The 24,612-nt window shown below is 35.0% G+C and overlaps 4 protein-coding genes and 1 long non-coding RNA gene across 8 annotated transcripts; 4 read left to right on the top strand and 1 right to left on the bottom strand.

Annotated features, from left to right (window-relative positions):
- Positions 1 to 280: 280 nt before the first annotated feature.
- On the bottom strand, positions 281 to 2,005 carry LOC141609437 (uncharacterized). The gene is made up of 3 exons (XR_012527429.1): positions 1,710 to 2,005; positions 569 to 631; positions 281 to 385 (listed from the first exon to the last, which is right to left on the bottom strand). It is a non-coding gene; the product is annotated as an uncharacterized LOC141609437 (long non-coding RNA).
- A 3,663-nt stretch (positions 2,006 to 5,668) lies between these two features.
- Positions 5,669 to 7,597, top strand: LOC141608740 (pentatricopeptide repeat-containing protein At3g48250, chloroplastic-like). Its single transcript, XM_074428084.1, has one exon. The coding sequence runs from the start codon at positions 5,669 to 5,671 to the stop codon at positions 7,595 to 7,597; it is 1,929 nt and encodes a 642-aa protein (XP_074284185.1).
- Positions 7,598 to 9,667: 2,070 nt separating this feature from the next.
- LOC141606597 (pentatricopeptide repeat-containing protein At3g48250, chloroplastic-like) lies at positions 9,668 to 15,468 on the top strand. 4 transcript variants are annotated; one of them, XM_074425790.1, is made up of 4 exons: positions 9,668 to 11,668; positions 11,976 to 12,524; positions 12,977 to 13,040; positions 14,643 to 15,468. In XM_074425790.1, the coding sequence occupies exons 1-2, from the start codon at positions 9,750 to 9,752 to the stop codon at positions 12,028 to 12,030; spliced, it is 1,974 nt and encodes a 657-aa protein (XP_074281891.1). In that variant the 5' UTR covers positions 9,668 to 9,749; the 3' UTR covers positions 12,031 to 12,524; positions 12,977 to 13,040; positions 14,643 to 15,468. The 4 variants fall into 4 exon arrangements, with proteins under 4 accessions (XP_074281891.1, XP_074281892.1, XP_074281893.1 ...); XM_074425791.1 differs by lacking the exon at positions 12,977 to 13,040 and having other exon boundaries at positions 12,363 to 12,524; XM_074425792.1 differs by lacking the exon at positions 12,977 to 13,040 and having other exon boundaries at positions 12,355 to 12,524.
- On the top strand, positions 14,068 to 15,272 carry LOC141608739 (uncharacterized). Its single transcript, XM_074428082.1, has 2 exons — positions 14,068 to 14,124; positions 14,643 to 15,272. The coding sequence occupies exons 1-2, from the start codon at positions 14,068 to 14,070 to the stop codon at positions 15,270 to 15,272; spliced, it is 687 nt and encodes a 228-aa protein (XP_074284183.1).
- A 5,381-nt stretch (positions 15,469 to 20,849) lies between the features above and the next one.
- Positions 20,850 to 22,083, top strand: LOC141608738 (uncharacterized). Its single transcript, XM_074428081.1, has 2 exons — positions 20,850 to 20,918; positions 21,484 to 22,083. Exons 1-2 carry the CDS (start codon positions 20,850 to 20,852, stop codon positions 22,081 to 22,083), a joined length of 669 nt encoding a protein of 222 aa, XP_074284182.1.
- The last annotated feature ends 2,529 nt before the right edge of the window (positions 22,084 to 24,612 follow it).

The following is a 24,612-nucleotide window of genomic DNA, read 5'->3' as shown; positions in this document are numbered from 1 at the left end:
TTGAATTTCAGCCTGCTTAATTTGAGAAATGCCTTTCTGATCAGAAAACAACTCATAAATTTGTCTAGGGAAAGGGAAATGGGAGTTCAAGGATGGACAAGTTGTTTAGGGAAAGGGAAATGGGAGTTCAGCAATGATATGGAAAGAGGTGATAAAAAAACTAAAAAGTCATTAAGCCACTCTAGCAATCCCAATATCAATCCAAGTTCAAGGATGGACAAGTTGTGCATGCAAACTATCCAAGTCACAAGGAAAGTTGAGAAACTTACTTGACATAATAAAAACACGGCAGCGAAAAAGATGGATTGCGCAGGGAAAGATGGCATGCCAGGCATGCCAATATCTGACCTCCGAATGAAAACAAGCCGCTCTTGGATAGTAATCTCTTCAAAACAACCGAGAGCACAGAATTTAGAACACACATGGAAAAAAATAACAGCAACTTTACCTTAAAAAGAAGGCAACATCAAACAAACCATAATGTCTCTACTCTAATATTATTATTGGTCTTCATCATTTCTATGTTTATTACTGAACAAACAATTGCACAAGTAAAAAGTACACACACCTGATAGAAGATCTGGATTATATGGCTAAAGTTGCACAAATTGTAACCTTTAAGAGCATCGCCCTATTTAAGAAACCAGAAATACCATTAAATCAACTCAATTTATCACTTAATAGTTATCACTTAATAGTTGGCGCATTTTAAACAAACAAATGAAGATGCTCCTATATAACAAGAACAATTACAATGTCATACACAACGTATATGATCACATAAACCGGTACATAATTGACATGAAATCTTGTATAGCCCCCAGCCTAGACAGAACGGGCAAGGGGTTATGTTGTCTCGACCAAAGTAATCTAACTGTTCACAAATTAGGTGAACAAATTAGGTAAATCAAACTCTAACTGTAACCTTTTAGTCTATACTAGACAAGTAACAACAGTGACTTGAACACTGTGGCAGCAACAAAATTTAAACTATCACCCCATTACACAATCCCAAAAACCCATCACAGATCCATCTATAACATCCTCTATTAGTTTGATCATTTCCCCCTCTCCAGTGGAAACAACCACTCATCTCTTTTAAGAAAAATAAGATAAGAAACCAAGCCAATAACTGATACGAACCTCAGGTAATTCAGAGCAGGGACTCTACTTTCCTCGACATTTACTAAATTATCACAAATTATCCAGGGCTCGAAGATGGTGTACAGAACAATATACGAGATAAAAGCATAAGCCAATCTCTCATATCCATGATAACTCAACAAGAACTCCCATTTGACTTACACTCCCGAAATCACCTTCCCCTCTTTTCATTCTCACAATATTTATTTACAGCTGGTTAATTTATTTCAGCAATACAAAGATACATTACAGCATTTTAGAACAAGTTGGCTTTGGCAGTCAAAGGATGTTCTTTACCAATTAAAATCACAACTTCAGTTGTTCTCTATCAATTAAAATACAATATCAGTCAAATTCAATCCACGGATCTTGCAATCAGATAAATTCATAACATTAAATTTGAAATAAACAACTACACTTCATAATTTCAAGCCGATTTTTAGAATCAATTTCAAATGGCCTGACAGCAAATACCAACGAAAATTTTCCAAAGTGAGTATCTAATACAATTTGACCTCAAAACATATACAAATCTGAAAATCGAATACCTAGATAATGAAATATACCTGAAGTCCAAATCGATTGTGATAACAATTGGCGTGTAGGAAACTGATGTTAGCCCCGTCTTGTAGAAGGCCAATGGTACAACCAAAAAGCAAAATTCATTAAACTAGACGAAAAACCATCTAAAAAATGGTCAATTGATTGTACTGATGACCGTTGAGGGGTTCCTGCGAGCCTTGGTTGGGGGTGTCAGCCTGTCACGGATGAGGATCAATAATTGGGAAGTTGAGTGTTGAGGGAGATGGGGAATCGGAATAAAAGAGGGGTAGCGTTAGGGTTTAGCGGGGTAGTGTCAGAGATGAGGATCATTGGGAAGTTGAGTGGATTGTATTTATGTCGATGAGTAATGGAGTAATAAAAATCTTACCCGGCGGTTTTTAAATAAACCTACAACGCATTTTTTAACGTCGGTTGTAAATTAAACCGCCACAAATGTCTTATACGACGGTTTTTAAATAAAACCGCCACACACTTTTCACGTCGGTTATAAATTAAAACCGCCACAGAAGCCTTATAGCGGCGGTTTTTAAATAAAACCGCCACAAATACTTTCCTTTATCACGTCAGTTCTTAAGTAACACCGTCACCAATACTTTGTTAACTACTTTTTGTGTCGGTTTCTAATAGAACCGCCACAATATCAGCGTCGCGATAGGGGTTTTTTCTACTAGTGTAACCTAACCTGAATGTTTATTGCTGGAAAGTAACTGCTGCCCATAAATAACACGATAATAAATGATTCGAGAATGATCCGAGAACCCGAACTGACTCGTCCCGAATTGTGTTAAATCCGAAAATGTCCCGACTTGTTTGCCATATGTAGGTGATAAGGTGAGAAGAACAATCATTTACTCCTTATTCCCTCCATCCCGATCAATTATTGTCTTTTGGTTTTGGCACAAAGACCGAGGAAAGAAGAGGATGTCAATTATAAAATGACAAGTGTACCAAATTGAGTGTGAAAGATTAAATTGTTCATCAAATGTATTTTATCTTGAAAAAACTTTAATTACTCCCTCTGTTACGGTCAATTGTTATCTATTTCTGTTTTGGCGTGTACGACTCATTTGTTACATACTCCCTTCTATTCTAAATAATCATCCCTCTTTCCTTTTTTATCTATTCATAGTACCTTCACTCTTTCTTTATTTGATAAAGTTTTATGTGTAACAACAAATTTGTGTTTATCTGGAAATAAATAGAGAAAACACAAACAAATGCAACAAAATAATAATTTTATTAATTCAAGGGATTTAGGGTACAATTTACTAGTTATTCTACTGATTCAATTTCCGCACTGAATGAATAGGAGAGTCTTGATTTGAAGACTTGATTCTCCTTTGACGAATTTGACTTGCTTCTCTTCAATTGACGGCGACGGATGCTTGATGTCAGATCAAAGAGCAGTTTAGTATCCAAATCTAGATGGCTAGAAATGAATGTTTTCTTTTTCTCTTATTTTTCTCTTGGGAGAGATTTTTATAGAGAGGTGAATGTATTTTTCTTTTCTCTTGTTTTCTCTTAGGAGAGATTTGTAGAGTGTTTGTAGAGAAGTTTTGTTTTCTCTAAAGTGTGTTGTTTTTTGTGTGATTATTATGGGGATTAGTCTTCAATGAGAGTGTTTTACTCTCTAATTATCACTTAAGAATCTCAAAGTTAATTGTGGAGGGTGATAATTTATGTGTTATTAACTCAATTCGAAGTACTTGGCAAATTCCTTGGAAATTTCTAGTATTATCAAGGATGTAAAATTAGACCTTCATTTGTACGATAAAGTGATAATTAAACATTGCTTTCGTGAAACCAATAAGGTTGCTGACTTCATGACTTCTGTTGGATATTCATGTCCAACTCTTTGGAGGTGGTTTGATAGCCGGTGACTTCAACTCACCTCCCTCATTCGAAAGGATGAGATATGTTGATCCTACCCTAGAGGATCAACCTAGTTTTCTTACCTAAAAAAAGAAAAAAAGCAACCAATTTCCATTCATTTCTCGTTGACTCCTTGGCTCACGCTAGTCTTCCCCTTTTAGTGGAACACAAAATCTCATTTGTGACGACACGTATCTATCACTTTGGAGTGACGGATACCATTTTCCCTTACAAATGACCCAAATAGAGGAGAGAGGGAAGCACATGGGGGTGCCCCTACCTTGTCCCCCCTATTCGTTTTGTGAGTGGCATTATCCGTCACTTGCTCCGACCCGTCTTCAACAAGACTAATTGTTAGTGGAACCAAATGCCATTCCGTTATTGACTCGGTATTTTGTTTATTTTCTGTTGGCCAAAAGCCACGTTATCTATACATGCATGCATGGCCCACCATCCCAGCATTCGATTTCTTTGTGGAGAAACTAAGGGCTTGTCATGCTTATTTAGGCCCCATACTTCGTATTAGATATATAGCCTAGGTAGCATTAAAACGAATACGGACACGGACACGGACACGACACGGACACGTGATACGGCATCCCATAAAATTTAGGACACGGGACACGCTATTTAAATTTAATAAAAAAACATATTTTATGGTTATTAATAACGTATGATTTTATTTTTGTAATGTATTTGATTCTAAATTTAATGTATTTGATACTAAATTTAAGTAATTGAAGGTAAAATTCGACCTTAACTATAACTAATTCTCATTTCTCACCCAAACCAATCTTCTAATCAATCTCTTTTGACAATTTTTCCCTCGTCTAAACTATAACATTTTTAGGCGTGTGTCCGACGAGTGTCGGGTGTCCGGGTGTCGGACACGGTGTCGGACACGGGACGGCTAGTTAGGAGGAATGTCCGTGCTACCTAGTATATAGCACAACCCATTTTTCGATTGAACCGATTTTATATCTTGATAAGATGGACTAAATACCGTATATTTGTTCGGGCTAAAATCCTCTTACTCATAAAATTTCACATAAGTCAATATTTGACCTTGACCCCATTTTAAAAATGTAAGACACATTTTTATGTCTACATTATGCTTCGTACTTATTTTAATCAGTTCACCCCACAACAATACTTACTAGTTTTAAACCCGTGGAAAATTGCACGGGTATGTATTTGGGCCGGTATTAATGTTTTTGGATGCATTTTTTTTTTTTTTTGCATTTCTATTGTAATTATCAAGTTGGTCTAAATTAATTTCATTTATTCCGAATGTAAAATTATTTCATAGTACTTTCGGTAAGACGGAAATTGTCGCATGTTTGTATTGGCGGATGATTTGAAAAATTAATTCTTTGCACACCAACGGGTCCCACCATAACCTGAATTCCAAAAATAAAAAAAAAGATGTACAAATGACGTGGCGCATCCTGCATTCAGCATTGTCTTCTGAATTAATAAAGATAAGATTTTAATCACATCACCCCACAATAATACCCACACTACCTTCTTTCTCTCCAATTACCCCACCCTATCACAATATTTTAGCTTATTTAATTCAAACACCCTTAATTCAGGTGTCACCCATGAATAGAGAGAGTTATTATTCCGAATAAGAGGGAATACTATTTAGTTTCATTTTTGTTAAATTTTACTCAAGTAGACAAGTGAATTAGACAAATGACATGTGAGAGAGCTCTTTCATTTTTATCATTATATATTTTTCTATTATAATCTCTTTTAGTCGGTCATTTCTTCCCTAGTTCCTTTTTTATGATAATCCAATTTTCTTTCCTGTTTTCTTTTTTTGAAAAGTTTTGTGTGGTCCAAACTTATTTGTACGTGGAGTAAGGTGTTTTGTGTGGTTCAAAATCATTTCCTTATTTTTTGTGCAAAATGATAGGGGAAAGAAATGAGCGACTATGGGAGATTATATTTTTGTCATTTTCTGGTTTTTCTGTCAAAACGAATAGATAATAAATGACCGGACCGGGAAGTAACTCTTAAACCCTCAGTCAACTCTTAAACCCTCACTCTGTAAATCACCACTACATTTGCTCTCTCAGAAACCATGAACAAATCCAAGTTACTGAACCTGTCAATCGCACTCGCCAACTCGGTCTCCTCAACTCGGCGCAATATTCACTACTACCGGTTCAACTCGACTCAGGTGAATCGTTCCTCAAATTTCCGTCAATTTCATCATATTTCTCTCCCAACAAAGACATACAATTGTTACAATCCCTTTAATTTCCAGCAAAATTTCTTCTTTTCATCGAAGCCGGAATCTTTCGTCGATTTAGTATTGTCAAATGATTGGTCACAACAAATTGAGAATGAATTGGAAAAATTAAACCCTAAATTGACCCATGAATCTGTTGTTTATGTTTTGATGAATTCGAATACAAACCCTAAAAAAAGTTTGGATTTTTTCAATTGGGTATGTAATAAAAACCGGTTTGATCCGAGTTTTACGCCGTATATTATACTGCTTAGGTGTTTGGTTTGTAGAGAGTTTATCAGTGAATTTTGGAATGTTTTCTCAGAAATTAAGAGAAAAGGGTTTTATTTGGATCATAGGGATTTTCAGGATATTAATGTAAAATTGACAACTGAGAAATTGAAAGCGGAGTCGGTTAAATGGTCGAAAAGGTATCAGGAGATGATTGAAAAAGATGTCGAAAAACGTGTTGTAAATGAGGTATTGAAGGTGATTTTGTTATCTGATTGGGGTGATGAGGTCGAGTGTAAGTTATTGGATGAGAAGCTTAAGTTTCCTTTGACAGAGAATTTCGTGTTAAGGATTATTGCTGAATTAAGGAAACAACCATTAAAAGCTTTTAGGTTTTTCGAATTTGTTGGAAGTTGGGGAGAGTATGAACATGACAGTGTAACTTATAATGCAATGACCGATGTTTTAGCTCAACCTAAATCATTAGTCGAGTTTTGGGATTTCGTGAAGCAAATGAGACTTAAGGGGATTAATATTGATATTTATACATACTTAAGGTGTAGTAAGTCTCTACCGCGCAAAGATACTGTTGAATTGTTCAAGTTCATGATGGATGGGCCTTACAAGCCTTCACTGTGTCATGTAACGACATTGTTGAGTAGGCTCTCGAATAAGGAGTGTTCTGGTTTGCTGTATCGGGTTTTTGGCAACTTTGGTAGTAATGTTGGGAATGCCCCCGGTAAAAGTAAAGTCCTCTATGATATTGTACATAGAACTTTGTGTAAGGTAGGGAAAATGGATGAAGCAAAGAAGATTGTTGAGGACTTGAGGAATTCGGGATATAAACCCGACAACTTCTCTTTTGGCCAACAAATTTTTTGCCTTTGTAAAACCAAGAGGTTTGATGAAGCGGGTAAGGTGCCTGAGCAAATGGAGGTCGAGGGTGTTGTTCCAAATGTAAAGACGTGGACTATGTTAATCCGAGGCCATAGTAAAGGTAAACAAATGACTCAGGCATTATCATGTTTGGCAAAGATGAAGGAGAAAAATGTCAGCCCGGATCCTGAAACATTGTTAGTTTTGCTAAACGGGTTTCTCTCCGAAAAGAAATTTCTTGATGCTTATAAATTCTTTACTGAATTCAGCAAGACTGAAAGTCAAGTAAAATCTACGAAGAAAACGTACAAGCTTATGATTCAGAACTTAACAGAAGCTGGAAAACTCGAAGAAGCATTACAGGTTGTTAGTATGATGAAGAAGGATAAAATCCGGGTTTCCCCTGCGCCAATTACCCAATACATTGCTAAGTATGGATCAGTTGCCGATGCCAAGAGATTACTTGTCGTACTGTCTCCGACTGGTACTTCTTATATTCCAGTTTATAAGGAAATCTTTGAAGCTTTCTTTCAACAAGGTAGATATTCAGATGTCATCGATTTGATTTATACAAGCCCTCCTCGTGTCCGTGAACATACAGCAATTCGCGAGATGTATGTCTCTTGCCAAGCTACCCCATTGGAAGACATTGCAAAGCTGTCACCGGCATGATGAAGACTCTAGTTTTTGAGCGGAAGACTGAATTGCTGCGACCATGTTCTTAAATAATAACTTTTTATTATTTCTGAGCGTATTTTAATAAAAATTCAAATGTAAACAAATGATTCTATCTGGTTGCTGATTTTTCGACTTGTTTTAAGAGTTCGTCTCAAAGCTGTGTTTTTGCCTTTGGCCTTGGGTTTTGCTTTGTCAGTGTGATTGCTGTCAAAATGGTTTTATCTAGAGCGAGTCCCCTAGCTCGTCATAGGCGGGACGCCGGGACTCATTTATCGTAAGTTATGTGAATGAATTCATGAGTTTGCTGTACTACTGAAATGAAAACAGTTCAGCTGTGCAGCTGTGATTAGGGATGGCAATGGGTCGGGGACCCGACCCAGACCCTGAGGGTCGGACCCTAATGGGTCGGGTATGGGTCTCATTTTTTCAGACCCAATGGGTATGGGTCGGGTATGGGTCTTAAGAAAATATTTCGGGTCCGGGTCCGGGTCTAAGTTATGAGACCCATACCCGACCCTTAGACCCTTTATTAAAGAAAAAAAAAATCAAAATTACAACTTTTCTGAATTCATACAGGCAGACTGTAGAAACCCAACTAAAGTCTCTTTCTCTTCCCTCATCCCATAAAATGATAAAACTCAACCAAACTCTTCTGACAATACCACCACTCCACCACTGACACAAGAAAACCACCACCGACTGGCAACCACCTCTCTAATAGCCGGCGACCGACAACCACCATTAACGGCAGATTAATAAACTCATAATGTTAAAGTAGTATGATTTTTTTTTTAATATTATAGACCCTATAGCTGTTAATCTTGTTACTAAAATGGCTGAAACTCGGACCCGCGGATAGACCCAGACCCTACCCTTACCCATAGGGTCCGGGTATGGGTCCTCAAATTTTAGACCCTTACGGGTCTGGGTCAGGTACGGGTCCAAAGGGAAAATCTCGGGTCGGGTCCGGGTCTAAGCGGACCCTACCCAGACCCTACCCATTGCCATCCCTAGCTGTGATGCCAGTTTCCTGGGTATGTGAATGACACTCTGAGTTCTGTTCCGAGCCTACATCCTGCACAAAAGGCGATTTTTTTACCGCTTTATGAGAATGAAAGGCACCTGATGTCAACCGACTTAGCTGGTAAAGTTTCATAAAACGGCCTTTTGTAAGTAAGTAATGCTAGAAATTAATCTTTAGATACGACAAGCTGCTGTTAGACCCTAATCTTTATATTTGACCCGTTTTAAGTTTAAGACCGATATACCCATTTTTATATTATCTACTATATTTTGGCCTAGTCTTAAACAAGAAGTAATTATTAGTGCCCAGATCACGCTTAAATAGATTTTTCATTTTTGATGATTTTGCTTGCTTACATGCATTTAAGTCTGAAGACCCTGCAACGGGTCATTCGATTAAGTTTCGGATCGATTAAAATCGGTCCAATTTAAATCGGGTTGACCTTAATTTCGGTTTCAGTGCGATTTCGATCGGGTTCATTTCAGTTAGCCACTTTAATCGATTTGTACTCTTTCGAGTCGGTACAGTTCGGGTCAGGTCAACTTCAGTTCAGTCACTTCAATTCTATTTCGGATTATTATTTTTGTTAATTAACGGTAAATATATTAGCTTAAATGTCTTTGATACTTTCCATTTTGAATGTAATAGTTCATAATATCATAAATAAATAAAGAATTAATGAAAAAACACCTAAAATATGAGTTTATTCTGAAAAAATAGATACTTTTAATTTAGGTCAAGCGGTTCAATTGTTGTCGGTTCAGATATATTCTGGTTCAGGTCTCATTCGGTTATTACTGAATTCGATTCAGTTTCGGTTCCATCCGGATTGAGTCGAGTTTCGGGTACAATTCACGTTACTCGTATCAGATGTTCGATCGATTATCAATTCAGTTATTTTCGATTGATTTTCCGGGTTCGTTTTTTTTTACATTTAGACATATAAAACGGGTCGGGTTAGTTGCACTATACGGGTCAGGTCAAATACTGTTCTCCGATTGACCCGTTTTCCAAGGTCCAATCCGATTGACTGACAAACAAACGAAACTCTTAAACCCTCAGTTCTCTTAAACCCTCTCTCTCTCTCTAAATCATCACTAAATTTGATCTCTCTCAAAAACCATGAAGAGATCCAAGTTACTGAACCTGTCAACCGCACTCGCCAACTCGGTCTCCTCAACTCGGCGTAATGTTCGCTACTTCCGGATCAACTCGACTCAGGTGAATCGTTCCTCAAATTTCCGTCAATTTGATATTATTTCTCTCCCAACGAAGACCTATAATTGTTACAATCCCTTTAATTTCCAACAAAATCTGTTCTTTTCATCGAAGCCGGAATCGTTCATTCAATTAGTATTGTCAAATGATTGGTCAAAACAAATTGAGAATGAATTGGAAAAATTGAACCCTAAATTGACCCATGAATCTGTTGTTTATGTTTTGATGAATTCGAATACAAACCCGCAAAAAAGTTTGGATTTTTTCAATTGGGTAGTTGTTAAAAAAGGGTTTGATCTGAGTTTTACGCCGTATATTATATTGCTTAGGTGTTTGGCTTGTCGAGGGTTTATGAGTGAATTTTGGAATGTTTTCTCAGAAATGAAGAGGAAAGGGTTTTATTTGGATGATAGGGTTTTTCAGGGTATTAATGTAAAATTGACAACTGAGAAGTTGAAAGAGGAGTCGGTTGAATGGTCGAAAAGGTATCAGGAGATGGTTGAAAAAGATGTCGAAAAAGGCGTTGCAAATGAGGTGTTGGAGGTGATTTTGTTGTCTGATTGGGGTGAGGAGGTCGAGTGTGAGTTGAAGAAGAAGCTTAAGTTTAAGTTTCCTTTGACGGAGAATTTTGTGTTAAGGATTATTACTGAATTATGGAAACAACCATTCAAAGCTTTTAGGTTTTTCGAATGGATTGGAAGTTGCGGAAGGTATGAACATGGTAGTGAAACTTATAATGCAATGGCCGATGTTTTAGCTCATTGTCCTGAATCATTAGGTCAGTTTTGGGATTTTGTGAGGCAAATGAGACTTAAGGGGCATAATATTGATACCCATACATTCGTAAGGAGTTGTAAGTCTCTACCGCGCAAAGATGCTGTTGAATTGTTCGAGTTCATGATGGATGGGCCTTACAAGCCTTCAGCGTCACATATAACGTCACTGTTGACTAGGGTCTCGAATACAGCGGATCCTGATCCCAATTTGGTGTATCGGGTTTTTAACAACTTTGTTAATGCTGGGAATGCCCCCACTAAAATCTTCTATGATACTGTACATAGAGTTTTTTGTAAGTTAGGAAAATTGGATGAAGCAAAGAAGATGGTCGAGGACTTGAGGAATTCGGGATTTAAGCCCGACAACTTTACTTACAGCCAAGAAATTTTTGGCCTTTGTAGATGCAAGAGGTTTGATGAAGCTTGTAAGGTGCTTGAGCAAATGGAGTTTGAGGGTTGTGTTCCTAATGTAAAAACGTGGACTATGTTAATCAACGGTCTTTGTAAAGGTAATCTAATGGCAAAGGCTTTATCCTGTTTCGCAAAGATGAAGGAGAAAAACGTCACTCCGGATCCTGAAACATTGTTAGTTTTGCTACAAGGTTTTATCTCCGAAAATAAGGTGCTTGATGCTTATAAATTCTTTACAGAGTTCATCAAGACTGAAACTCAAGTAAAACCTACGCGTGATACTTATAACCTTATGATTGAGAACCTAACGGAAGTTGGAAAACTCGAAGAAGCATTAAAGGTTCTTAGTATGATGAAGAAGAATAAAATCCGGGCTTTCCCTGAGCCAATTACCAAATACATTGCTAAGTGTGGAACAGTTGCAGATGCCAAGAGATTACTTATGGTACTGTCTCCAAGTGTTACTTCTTGTATTCCAGTTTATAAGAAAATCTTTGAAGCTTTCTTTGAACAAGGTAGATATTCAGATGTCAGTGATTTGATTTATGCAAGCCCTCTTTGTGTCCGTGAACATAAGGCAATTCGTGAGATGCATGCCTCATGCCAAGCTACCCCATCGGAACAGGTTGCAAAGAGGTAATAGTCATGATGAAGACTCTAGTTGTTGAGCGAAAGACTGAACTGTTGCGATGATGTTCTAAAATACACCTACTTTAGTTAATCACTCTCATTTAACTTTTTATTATTTTCGAGGGTATTTTAATCAAAAGTAAACAAATGATTCCAACTGGTTGCTGATTTTGTTACAAGTATCTTTTTTTTCCCGGATTGTCGTCTGTAGGGAATATTCTTATTCTTATTTTGAACTTGATCTCTTTTTCGTAGAAAATATATTTTGGTTGTGTTGATCATCTATAATGTTTTATGTTTTTATGTTTTGAAGTTGCAATCTGGTTTGTCTACGACATTCCGTTGAGTTCAAATTCGTATCAGTATAGCTATACATACGATAAGTGTGTAAGACGCGATTAGCTTCAAGATTTAGAGGTAATCTTTATTTTAAGAGTTCGTCTCAAGGCTGTTATGATTACCTCAACGGACAGCCCTACCTGAGTTTTTGGCCTTGGTTTTGCATTGTTACGGTGATTGCTGTCAAATGGTTTTATCAGCCGTGAATCTAGAGTTAAGCTTCTATATCCGACTCCCCTAACTCGTCATAGGCGAGGCTCACTAGAGCACTTGGACGGTATTGTTGCTCTCTCATTTATCTTACGTTATGTGAATGAATCCATGAGTTTACTGTACTGAAATTAACAGTTCAGCTGTGCAGCTGTGATACACTGATGCTAGTTTCCTGGGTATGTGAATGACACTCTCAATTCTGTTCCAAGCCGACTTCCTGCACAAAAAGGCATTGTTTTTTCCGGCTTATGAGAATGAAAGGCGCTTTCACTTCTGTTCAAGCGAGACTGCTGATATCACGGCTTAGCTGGTAAAGTTTCAGCTTTTGTAAATAAGATACAGCAAGCTTTTGTTAGTCCTAGACGTTTTGCTTTTGTCCTACTTACTATATTTGACCCGTTTTAAGTTTAAAAGGATATACCCGTCTTAAACAAGAATTTGCGTTTTTCATATGACTCCGTATTTTAATAATCTTTCTGTATCAGGTTATCATTGTTCCATTTGTCGTTTTAATTTTACAATTGCGTAACGATTTAAGAGACCCATCACTTCTTGTTTCTCTATGTGGATGGAGATTATTTGAGTTATTTTATTAGTAAATTTCTTAATTATATTGTACGGAAGTAGCTAGGAAGCTAATCTTGTAGCGAATTATTAGTGCCCAGATCACGTTTAAGTAGATTTTTAATGATTTTGCTTGCTGATATGATTATTGAGAGCTTGTTTTGTTGTATGTTGTTCAATGGACTGAAAAAATTAAAGGGATTTCTCATGTGGAGTCTGGAGAGTGGAGCCGTGGAGGCGATGATTGGTGGAAAAAACTTGTGTAAGATGGTTTTACATTAAGTTATTTTAATACAAACGCTACTTGATGTAGCTTATTGAAATTATGTTCAAGTAAATTATGATTCGACACATCGACATTGTATCTTTTTTATTGATGTCGGTTTAGTTTGTAGTCGAGGCGTATTTAGCCCAATTTTGGTTTTTGCCTTCAACCCTTTTTTCTTTTACTATGTTATCTTCATACCCTTAAAAGCTTCCGACTTCCGAGTGCTCTTCTATTTCTTCTCCTTTCTAAAAAAAATTAAGGATCCTTAAATTTAGTTTCGCAAGTTAGTAACCAAGCCAGAACTTCTTTCTTTTATCTTCTATTCTTCTCGGTGAACAGAATAATCTTCTAAAAAAACAAAAGTTTGTTAAAGGAATCAGGATCCTCTCCTTTTCTTTTGAAAGGGAAATGAATTTGTCGAAGATTAATCCCGACCATTGATTAGAAAATAAAAATAAAGAACTGGAGAGAATCCCGACTCATTATTAAAGTACTTCAATTTGGTTAGAGTGATGAACTAATGGTAGTATGTTGATTATAAAGTGAAAATAAAGAACTTGAGAGAATCCCGACTCATTATTAAAGTACTTAAATTAGGTTATAGTGATGAACTAAGTAACTAACTAATGGTAGTACAAGGTCCCCCAAATGAGTTACCTTTGTGATTCACATGATCCACCATTACCAAAATTTCAATAGTTTGGTAAGATTTTCCCTAAAGCTAATGAGATTTGGACCAATCTAGAATTTCCACATGTACCCAAGTCACATCTTGTGATATTTATTTATTTTAATTAAATTTCATTTGTGGTTCACCATGTTGTTAGACATGCCAGAGTGTAATGACTTTTCCTTGTCCCATAAACTATTCCTTTGATTGTGCCTTGTATTAATGAGTGTGTGTGTATATATATATACTTCATATAACTTCATTTCATTATATCATCAACAGCAATATTCATTCATTCATTCATTCATTTATTCTCGAATCTCGACTAATTATTTAAAAGGGTTATTGAATATGGCTTCCTGGTCACCTGAGAATGCTACCAAGGCTTATATCACTACTCTTAAAATGGTAAGCGGTTTTATTTCATGCTCATATCAGTGATAAAACTATTCTTGCATAAGACTGTCTTATCATATAAGATGGTTATTTGAACTTTGTCATGGATTTCAAAAGTTTTAGCTTTACTCTAAGGGTTAGTTTTAACTTTACCCGTCATTTTAGGCCAAAAGTACAAATTAGTCGTGTTTGACATGGACCCGGGTCATATTCTTGTAGTCGAGTCAGGGTAACATAGGGTGCCATATTTGTGTAACATAAAGTTCGAGACTGATGTTTGTGAATTTGTGATGTGATTTCATGTAAATTTGTCAAAAATACAAATTAGCCGTGTTTGACATGGACCCGAGTCATATTTTTGCAGTTCAGTCAGGGTAACATAGGTTGTTTTATATTTGTGGCTTTGTGCAACATAAAGTCCGCGACTGATGGGTCAGATTCTTGCAGTCGAGTCAGGGTAACATAGGTTGTTTTATATTTGTATGACACAAAGTTCGAGACTGATGTGTGAATTTGTGATGATTTAACAGGAAAGAAAAGAGAAGGAACCAGACAGTGCAGAGTTCATATCAGCATTAGCAGCAGGAAACAATGCACAAGTGATGGTAGCAGCTTGCGCCGAAAAAGTTGCTATAAACAATCTATTAGCCTTAGTGGCTGCAGCGCATCAAACTGGCGGCTGTGTAACTTGCATTCTCCCTGGGAAAAAAGAATTACAGGAAGCCAAACACGGACTTGGACAGGATGCAAAATCTGTACGCTTTGTCGTTGGTAATGCCAGTGAATTACTTCTACTTAAGAAGTACAAAGATGCAGACTTTCTGCTTATTGACTGTAACATTCAGGGTTACGAGAATATTATGAGAGAAATTGATCAAGCGAAAAGGGAAGTTAAAAAAGACGGTGTTGTTGTTGGGTTTAATGCGTTTTGTAAGGGATCATCGTGGCAATGGAGCGGGTTAAGGACCCATTTGTTGCCTATTGGTGATGGATTGTTGGTTACGAGAATTGATGGGAGTTTATGCAAGGAAGTTCGGAAGGGAAAAGGCGGTATCAGTAGGAAGAGTAATTGGATTGTTAAGGTTGATGAATGTACTGGTGAAGAACATGTGTTTCGGGTTAGATCATCGTCACAGAGGAAGTTAGAGGTTGCTAATTAGTGTGATTAATTAGATTGTCTAATTAATTAAGATTAGGATGCAAATTAGTACGAATTTGGTCGTTTCGTAAGTGATTAATTTTCACTTGTAGTTTTTGTTGAAGACCAATGTAGATTGTAACTTTTATGTAGTTACAGCAGCAGTAGTTTTTGTATATAGATGATGATTAGCATGAGTATTCTTTTTACTGTCTCAATTCGTATTCTTTCAAATATCATCGGACTTGCGCCTAAGACGGATAGGGACGTCGAATGTGCGTATTTAGGACTGAGCTAAAAATCCGATTATCCGAACTGATCCGATATCCGAAAAAGTGGATATCTGATCCGAAAAGCAGTTCGGATAGGATATCCGATCCGAAATTATCGGATACGGATCACTATGGATCCTACTACTATGTTAGAGAACACACAAAGGAGGTTTTCAAATAAATTGATACAATAGTTGTACTGAAAATTGCATCACTTGGCTACTGGTTAAATGACTAGTTCATCTTGCTCTTGCACCGCAGATGTCAATTAGCTTAGTTGGTAAAGTCATGAGAAGTGATATTTATAACCCTGCTTGGGTTCAAATCCCGCCAGCACACTACTAGAGAACTAAATTACTAACTAGAGAATTTTCACATCGCGACGTGTCCTGTATATTAAAAGGATTAAAAGAAAGTATAAACAGAATTTACGTCCCATGACGAATTAGGTATACTTTCATCTCCATACCTAATTCGTCATGGTGTAGTGTCCGATTTCATATTCCAGATAAGATCGTTCCTTTCTCTTGTTTCGTTACTAGTCATTGTTCCGACTTGTCACTTGTGTACTATTAACATGTAGACTGACATAATGAGCTGCTAATGATGGATGTTCTGGCATTAATTTGGAGATTTGTCTCTAAACCTTTATTAAATCTAGATCATTGATCTATTTAATCTAATTAATCTATGCAAAATATCACTAATTTGTTATTATGATTAGGCTTAGTGCGATCTGTAACATACAGAACACAAATGGGTTGCCAGTTTATCGATCAAATCGCTCTATTTCATGTGCTTTAAAATTACATAAATTCTTGTTTAAGACTGCATTTTAAACTTAAAATGAATTTATTTAAAATTTGGGTGAAATTTTCAGTAGACTCAGGTTCAAGCCTCCCCAAGAACAAAATCTTGTGGAGCATTTTTGGTCTGAGTCCATACTTAATATCACGTATACCCGAGGGTTTACCCAGTGTGCACCGAAGGCAGCGGCTATGGGTTTCCTCGTAACCAGGAAAAAAAAAAGACAGGTAAAATGGCCAGAGATTTACAAAGTATTGTCTTATCTATACAGGTGGGATATTATTTAACTCGTTTTAATTTTAAGATGAATTTAATCGAATTAATTGATACTAGTTGCAATTATTATTGGTATTTGTCTTCTCTTCTATCCTAACTTTAACATTTTAAAAACAAAGGCTCATGTGCTTGCCAACTAGGAGTAATTGCACCAAATTAGAGAAATAATGGTTCAAAATTTATTTTTAAAAAATGGTTAAATTGATTTATAATAATGTGAAGAATCTAAAATACAGGGAGATGCACGAGTGCACGTATGACCAAATTATTGTTGTTCAAAGCCGTTAGCTAAAAAAGTCTTGATGCTTGGCACAATTATTTAGATGTTCTTGTTTTTTTAGGTAATTAAATTATTTATTGCTTTAAGTTAATTTGTTCTCAAATTAGTTATCGTAACTAGGATCGCGTAGAAATGATATATATATCACGGTTTTGCGAGGAGAAGCAGTTTTACACTTCAATGCTTCTTAGAGTTGACAATGATTTGAGCCGGTTATAGAGCTCTTAAAATCAACTAGGTCAAAACTCGGCTCGAAATCGGTCAAAACTATATCCAAGCCGATTTAGACGATTTTGAGCCGAGGTTGACCAAACCGAGTCGACTCCGAGCTTCGTAGAGCTCGGACTAGAAGCTCCTTTATTAGTTAAGTTTTTTAAAATTTATTTATTATTATTTAATTTTAGTATTTTGCAATGGTATTTGTTCTTAATAAAATTTTATTTTATCTCATGATTATATTTTAATTATATTATATTTGATAAGTATTTATATTTTCATTCATCTCAAAATATATTTATTCTTAATTTGCTTTTGAAATTGAAAAAAAAAAAGTAACGAAAATAACTTAATCGAACTCGAGCCAATTCTGATCTTTAACTTTTTAATCTTAGAGAGTTTCAGAGCTCGAGCTACAGTTTTTGAGCCAATACCAAATCCACCCGACTTTAAGCTCAAATCAGCTTGATTACACCCCTAACATTCAATTCAACCTAAAATAAGTAATTTAAAAAATAGTTCAATTTTGAGCATTTTAAAAAAGTTATCTTGCTTTTTTGTGTACAATATCTTCCTATGATGAACATGGTATTTCTTGGGAATGAATTACATAACAATTAACAAATCCAACCAAAATATTTTCATCCATAATTTGTTCCCTTTTGAAATTCATCTTCTTTTTCAAGTTCATTGAAACAAATTAAAAATGGGTCTCGACATTATCTTCTGCATATATTGTCTTGTTCATTCCATCATACAATGAATTACAATTTACACACTTGCATAGTGCATGTGAGTTTTTATGGCTATGTACATTTAAAGTACCAATTGAGTACTACAAAGGACCATATATCAACTAATACTCTAATAATGTGGGTGAGATTTATTCAATACCTCATATCTTGTTGACGAAAATTGAATCCACATCATGAGTATCATCTCTCGTGACTTTATCAGCTATGCTAGCTGACATTTGCAGTGCTAACATGCAGAGTAACGGGGTGAAACTCGCCCATTACTAATATTTAACATTATTTGTCACCCTTATTTGAGAGTAATTGATTTTATTTTATTTTTTGGTACAAATTTAATAGTAACTGATTATCGAATATATTTTAAACTTATGGTTAAAGCTCAAATTATTGTTCACTTAATCTCATCATACTTCAATCTCTCTTTACTAACAAAACATAGGTAAATTCATATATAAGAGGTACCCTTATGACATATCGAATAATACAGAGTGAGTCTGAACTCCCACCCCGTTGTATATATTTGATTAAAATACACCTTATATATATATAAAAAAAAAAGAAAAACGTATGAAATTGGCTTGAACAGAGGGAGCTAGGACGAAAATAATCAACCATGAGACCAACAATTTATTAAGAGATTGAAGAAAAGGAGGCAAAGTAATTAAGAACAGATCTATGTGGTGTATTTAGGAGGCAAACAAAAGACCAAATCTGCCAACACAAAATAATTTTTTAAAATTTGTAGAAAATAATGTTATGGGAAAGTAGCTAGAAGCTGGTAAATTCTTTAAAAGCTTATGATTTTTAGCATGATCATCAACATTATTATTATTAAATTGTAGGAATGGCCTATTTGCATGAAGATATAATTTTGTCAGAAATTATATTGTGATATGTTTCAAGGGTAAGGGAGATGGTACTAGCTAGATGATGCATGGGAGTAGCATGGATATGATATTGATAGAAAGAACAAACAAAGCAAGCAAAGGCTCATCCATTAGTCCCGGTCATTTGTTTACGTTTACTTTTAGCATTAAGACGAACGAGATAGGAGGGGATTATTTGTGAACGATAGTGCAATTGAATAATCAAATTACCTAAAAAAAATCTTAATTACCAGCTTAAAAAGGGTAAATAAATGAATGAGATATCCTAAAATGAAATAGATAAACAAATGACCGAATACGCAACGAGCATTATGCCCTAGAGTATGGGAGAACGAAAAATTTCATGCAAAAGTCACTTTCAGATCTCAGTTTCATGCTGATACAATTATGTCTCTATGAGATAAGGTAACAAGCTAATGGTCCAAATATATGTATGTAAGGAGTATGTATGTAGGAAACTAGTTCAAAGGTCTTCATTCAAGGAATGTATGATTTTGACAGTAAAACGAAATTAATAGTCAATATCGATCTATGTTACTATGACATTTTAATTTAACAGTATGTTTATATGTTGTGGTATATAGTATGATATGACATATTGATAGTGGCGGAGCCAGGATTTGAACTTAGGGGCGAAAAATTTTAGGGGGGGCGAACGACTAATTTCATAAGGCACCCCGAAAAAATTTCGAAAAATTTAACTAAAAACTTCGAAAATTTCATCCCCCAGGGGGGGCGACCGCCCCTGCTAGCCCCCCCCTAGCTCCACCACTGCATATTGACAGATAATAAAGATACGATATAATTAGACGTTACTTTTAGGAAAAGAAAATACGTCTAATTTACAAGTTTTTACTACTAAATAGTCTGTTTATCACTCGAATATTATTTACAAGGAAGATATATGTAACTTTGTCGAGTCATGAGCTCGACTCGTGTTAATATTACTCATGGGGTGTCTATAAACAAGGGGTAGACTTAAATTAATATTTTATTAATATGAGTAGCATTAAACAAGTATTTAACACGTAAAACTATAAAACGGTCTTATTCTAGGATAAAAGAGCCTGTTTAGTACAGAGAGTTTACTACAGTACTACAAACTTTCGGATAGAATTCAGCTACAGAAAAGGTTTATAGCAAGAGCCAAACATGCCACCTTTCATGAATAATTTGTGCATTTAATTAATTAATTAATTAATTAATTAATTAATTACATGTACAAGAAATTATAAATAAATATTAGGTGGTCTTTGATAATTACATTTTAATACAATATTATTATTGTCAAGATTGTCTAAAGAACATAACAGCTATTATGGGAAGATGACTTGCATGGGGAAATGGTGCAAAGTCAGAATTCATCGTGGCATGTAATAATAAGCATAAGAATCTAAATCAAATTAGCTAACCTAATTACTTTTAATTTAACATATTAATCCATGACAAGCTCATACAAGAACAATAGTTGATTGCCAACAAATTTAAGATAGTGTAATGAATTTCACATTTTCAATCAATTATTACAAGTCACATCACAAAATAATTAACATGGTTTGCCAACCATAGATTTATTTGATGCTATATTTTCATGTAATATACTAATTTTAGATAGCTTAGCTGGTCGAGTAGAGGTGCTCATATCCAAATTTGAAACTCGCTAACTAGCTAGAGTTGTTTGTGAGTCATCTTGTCTATTAAACCTGGCTTATTATTCAGCCTGTACAAAAAAAAAGGTGGGTTTGGACTTAGGATTACATTTGCATCAGAATTTAATTAACAAAGGATCAACATGTTAATCAGTCTCAAACCCGTTACCCTGCTTGCTAAAGGACAAAAAAAAACCATATTAACATGACTCGTATCAGATCCAAGCCCGTTTTTAATCGCCCGGATATAAAAATTGCCTTATCATCTTTACACAACAAAAATATTGCAATAAATAATGTCCCAAAATAAATAATAAACCAACAAAATCACAGTTGGACTGTCAGCATATCCTCAAACAAATTTCTTTTTTTGGTCCTCTATATATATAACCAACATCTTAGAGGTCTAATAAGCACAGAAAAATACAAGTGAAATATTAAAATCATCATCTAAGAAATGGAGAGCAAATATTCACAATGGTCAGCTGAAAATGCAACAAAAGCCTACCTCAAAACATTAAAAATGGTAAGACCTTACATATATTGGCATATTCTTATTCAAAGTTTTGTCTCAGACAACTTTAACTAAAACGGTTTTTCTATAGTATGGCCTTATGGCATACAAAGAAAAATTCAAGAGAAATCAAAGTACTTTTTCTCAACTTTAATCCTCTAAAATTATCATACTTCTTCCATTTTAACATAATTTTTCTGCTTGACTTTTTGCAGTCTCTAAGATGACACTTTTACCGCATTTCTTCTAAGCACTTACATATTACATTATTTTTGTTGAAATTATAATTTTCCAAAAAATTGTCTAGTTACTTATGTAAATAATCTAGTAGTACTCCATATTATGCTAATTTTTTTTAATATTTTACAATATCTTTAGGGTCAAATATTTGAAACTTTGACCTTGAAAAGTCAAACATGAAGAACATAATGAAATTGAGGAAGTAGTTAACTTTTCAAATTTTAAAGCAAGATGTTACTTTCAGTCTGGTATAAGAATTTGTGTAAATACGACAATATTTTATATCGTCAATTTTGACATTAATGTATACTAATTTCAATTTGATTTTGGAATGTAGGGAATTAATAAGAGACTCAACAAAGAGCCAGACACATTAGAATTCATATCAGCAATAGCAGCAGGAAACAATGCAAAGCTTATACTAATCGCATGTGGCGAAACCACAACGCTTTCAACTCTACTAGCCCTACTAGCCGCGGCTAGCCAAACAAATGGACGTGTCATTTGCATATATCGCGATCTTAACCAATTACAATCAACCAAACAAGCCCTTAGTCAGGACGCGAATAATGACTCAATTGAGTTTGTATTAGGAGATACAAAGAGACTAATTCGCGAAAAATATCAAAATGTCGATTTTATGTTAAATGATTGTGAGCTAGAAAATCACCAAGAATTGCTTAGAGAAATGCAATGTAATGCCAATTGTAAGGGGGCTATTGTCTTAAGGTGTAATGCATTTACGACGAAATCTTGGGAATGTGCCGGGTTGAGGACCCAATTATTGCCTATTGGAGACGGGTTATTGGTGACCCGAATTGCGAACCCGATTGAGAGGAAGGATAGTATTGGGAAGAAGGGTCATTGGGTTGTTAAAGTAGATGAGCATACAGGAGAAGAGCATGTGTTTAGGGTAAGGTGCCCTAATGGCAAGTAGTAGTAGTTTTATTAAGAGATTAACTACAAGTTTTGTTTGATTTCTTGTTTTATTTGTTTATAGCTAGTTATAAGTAAGATTTATGTGGTAGATTGCTAGTTTATATGATTAAAATTACTAAATATAATTGGAATAATCACATTTAATAATTCTGTTGATAATTATCTTTATTCTCAAATTCGTATTGGGAGTTTCATTCTAAGCGGTAGTGATAATTACATGAACATTGATGGTTCCATTTTGAGTTCCATTTTAAGTGAAGGTAGAAACCTAAAACTATCACAAATGATATGAATTTAATTAAAAGTGAAAATCTTGATGTAACTCAAAAAATGAGGGATTTGTGGGTTCAATGCGACAATTGTTATTTCTTAAATTTTTTAAAGAAAAATTCACAAAAATCCACCTTAATATTTGTGAACAATGTGGATATCATTTGAAAATGAGTAGTTCAGATAGAATTGAACTTCTGTTTGATCAGGGGACTTGGAATCTTATGGATGCAGATATGATTTCTGTGGATCCCCTATGAATGGCCCGATTTTGATGGTCAAGCAAAAGTGATGAAGTAGGTCTGGTTTTAGACAACTATAGGCCATGTTCTTTTCGGCTAAAAAAAGCTAAACTGAACTTAACTAGTCAGAGTTAAACTAAATTGAACTGCACTGTTGAACTAAACTGAACTAAGAGCTAATTTATGAAAATATGACTGAATGACTAAATCAAGTTGAACTGAATTGAATTAAATTGAATAGAGTTAACTAAACTGAAACGAGTTAAAATTAAATCCAAAGAACAAAGCCTAAATTTTGAAAACCAAGCCAGAATGGCCCAAATGTTCAAGCGTATAGTCCATTATTGAAAGCAAATAGAACAAGAAACGGACTGCCTGTAAAGCCCACTTGGCTATAATAATAGATCTGATTAAGCCCATTTAGGAACTCCCGGTAACCTCTCACCGGGAGTTTTAGTTTTGAACTTGAAACGAGTCAAATAACATAGATTAGTCAAAATCATTTGAATTTCTAGGTACTAGAAAAAAAACTTTCGTATCTATTCAAGTGGATGTCATATGGTCGTTCTTAATCTTAAGTCGGATATAATTGTCTTAAGAAAGACTAATTGGAATATGTATATCACTTTCATTAATCTAAAAAATGGTATATTATTATTTTTAAAGCACGGTGTATTAGTCCCTCTAGACAACTTTTTTCTTACCATTTCTCTAATATATGTGAGAAACATTTTATTGAAATGGAAAGATAATAGCTGTCCGGAGGGAGTATTACTTTTAGTGCTATATTTTACATTTTTACGAGTGGTTTTTTCTACAATTTTAATCTTCATTAACCATTGTATCGTGGGTAAATAGATGATTTTTAGGGTATTTGTGTACACGCGCATTTAACAAAGATCCCGTAAATTTATTTATTTACACATGCATTTTGAGTTCTCGTTGGCAGCTGAAAATTTCGAAGTTTTGGTTCAAACTTTTCTTGTTTTTTTTTTTACAAGGCCAGCTTAATATAATTACTTGTTTACCCTTGTTAATTTTTCCTTCCCCGCTAATCCGGGTTTCGTCACGGATTTGAAACATATATACAACTATACAAGTACGACAAAACCATCTAAACTTTTGGATTTGTATATAATAGTGTAATTGTTACATAATTGTCTATTGTATAAATGTCCTATTGTATATTGCTGATGGTTTGGACGAAGCGGCTCGTGGCCTTTCTACATCATCTTACCAGCTTGTCACTTGGCGTCTCTTTTGTCATGAGACTGTTTTAGTTTTATTAGATTTATGGTTTGTTTTTATCTTATTCATCATTCGATGTATTATTAGGATCGCTTTAAACGCTTATAAACCATGTTTACATAAGCGCAAGAAACGATCTTTTTCATTCTGACAAAAAAAAAAAAAAAAAAAAAAAAACTATGCATTTGTTTTTATCCTTTTGTATTTTTTCCATTGTTATTTTTCGCATGAAATAATGTCCCTATTTATATGCATGGAACAAGCTATAACTACTACTGAGTGGTCCTTGCCTTGGACTGCTAATTCAAATATTATTGTGACACTATCCAAGAATAAAAGCTACAAATAGACCATATAGTATATGACAAAGATAGGGGCAAAAAATGTTGCCTATTTTTACACCTAGTTGTGGAAAATTCAAATTTGTATAAAAATACAATGTATTGGATAAGACCGTCTTTCCGCTACTAAGACGTGTTATAGTCAGGTGGGACAAATTTGATGCTGACCAGATTTGAATCCAGGTTATGAATATCACCTCTCATAACTCATAAGTCATAACTTTATTGTATCGTGGCCGGGTTGTAAGTCTCATCTAAGGCCTTGTCGTGTTGTTGTGATGCTAAACGGGCAACAGTGTTTTAGATAATTAAATTTCCGAGGATGGTTGATAAGTTTATATTGGAATAATCTCGGGTTTTTAGCTAGGAATCTTATAAATGTATAATCACATGTTTAATTATTTAGTTTTTTTGTCAAGAAATTTT

The sequence above is a fragment of the Silene latifolia genome, chromosome 10, assembly GCF_048544455.1.
Source record: "Silene latifolia isolate original U9 population chromosome 10, ASM4854445v1, whole genome shotgun sequence".
NCBI lineage: Eukaryota > Viridiplantae > Streptophyta > Magnoliopsida > Caryophyllales > Caryophyllaceae > Silene > Silene latifolia.
The sequence above is the reverse complement of the archived record's forward strand: the minus strand, read 5'-3'. Positions and strand labels throughout refer to the sequence as shown.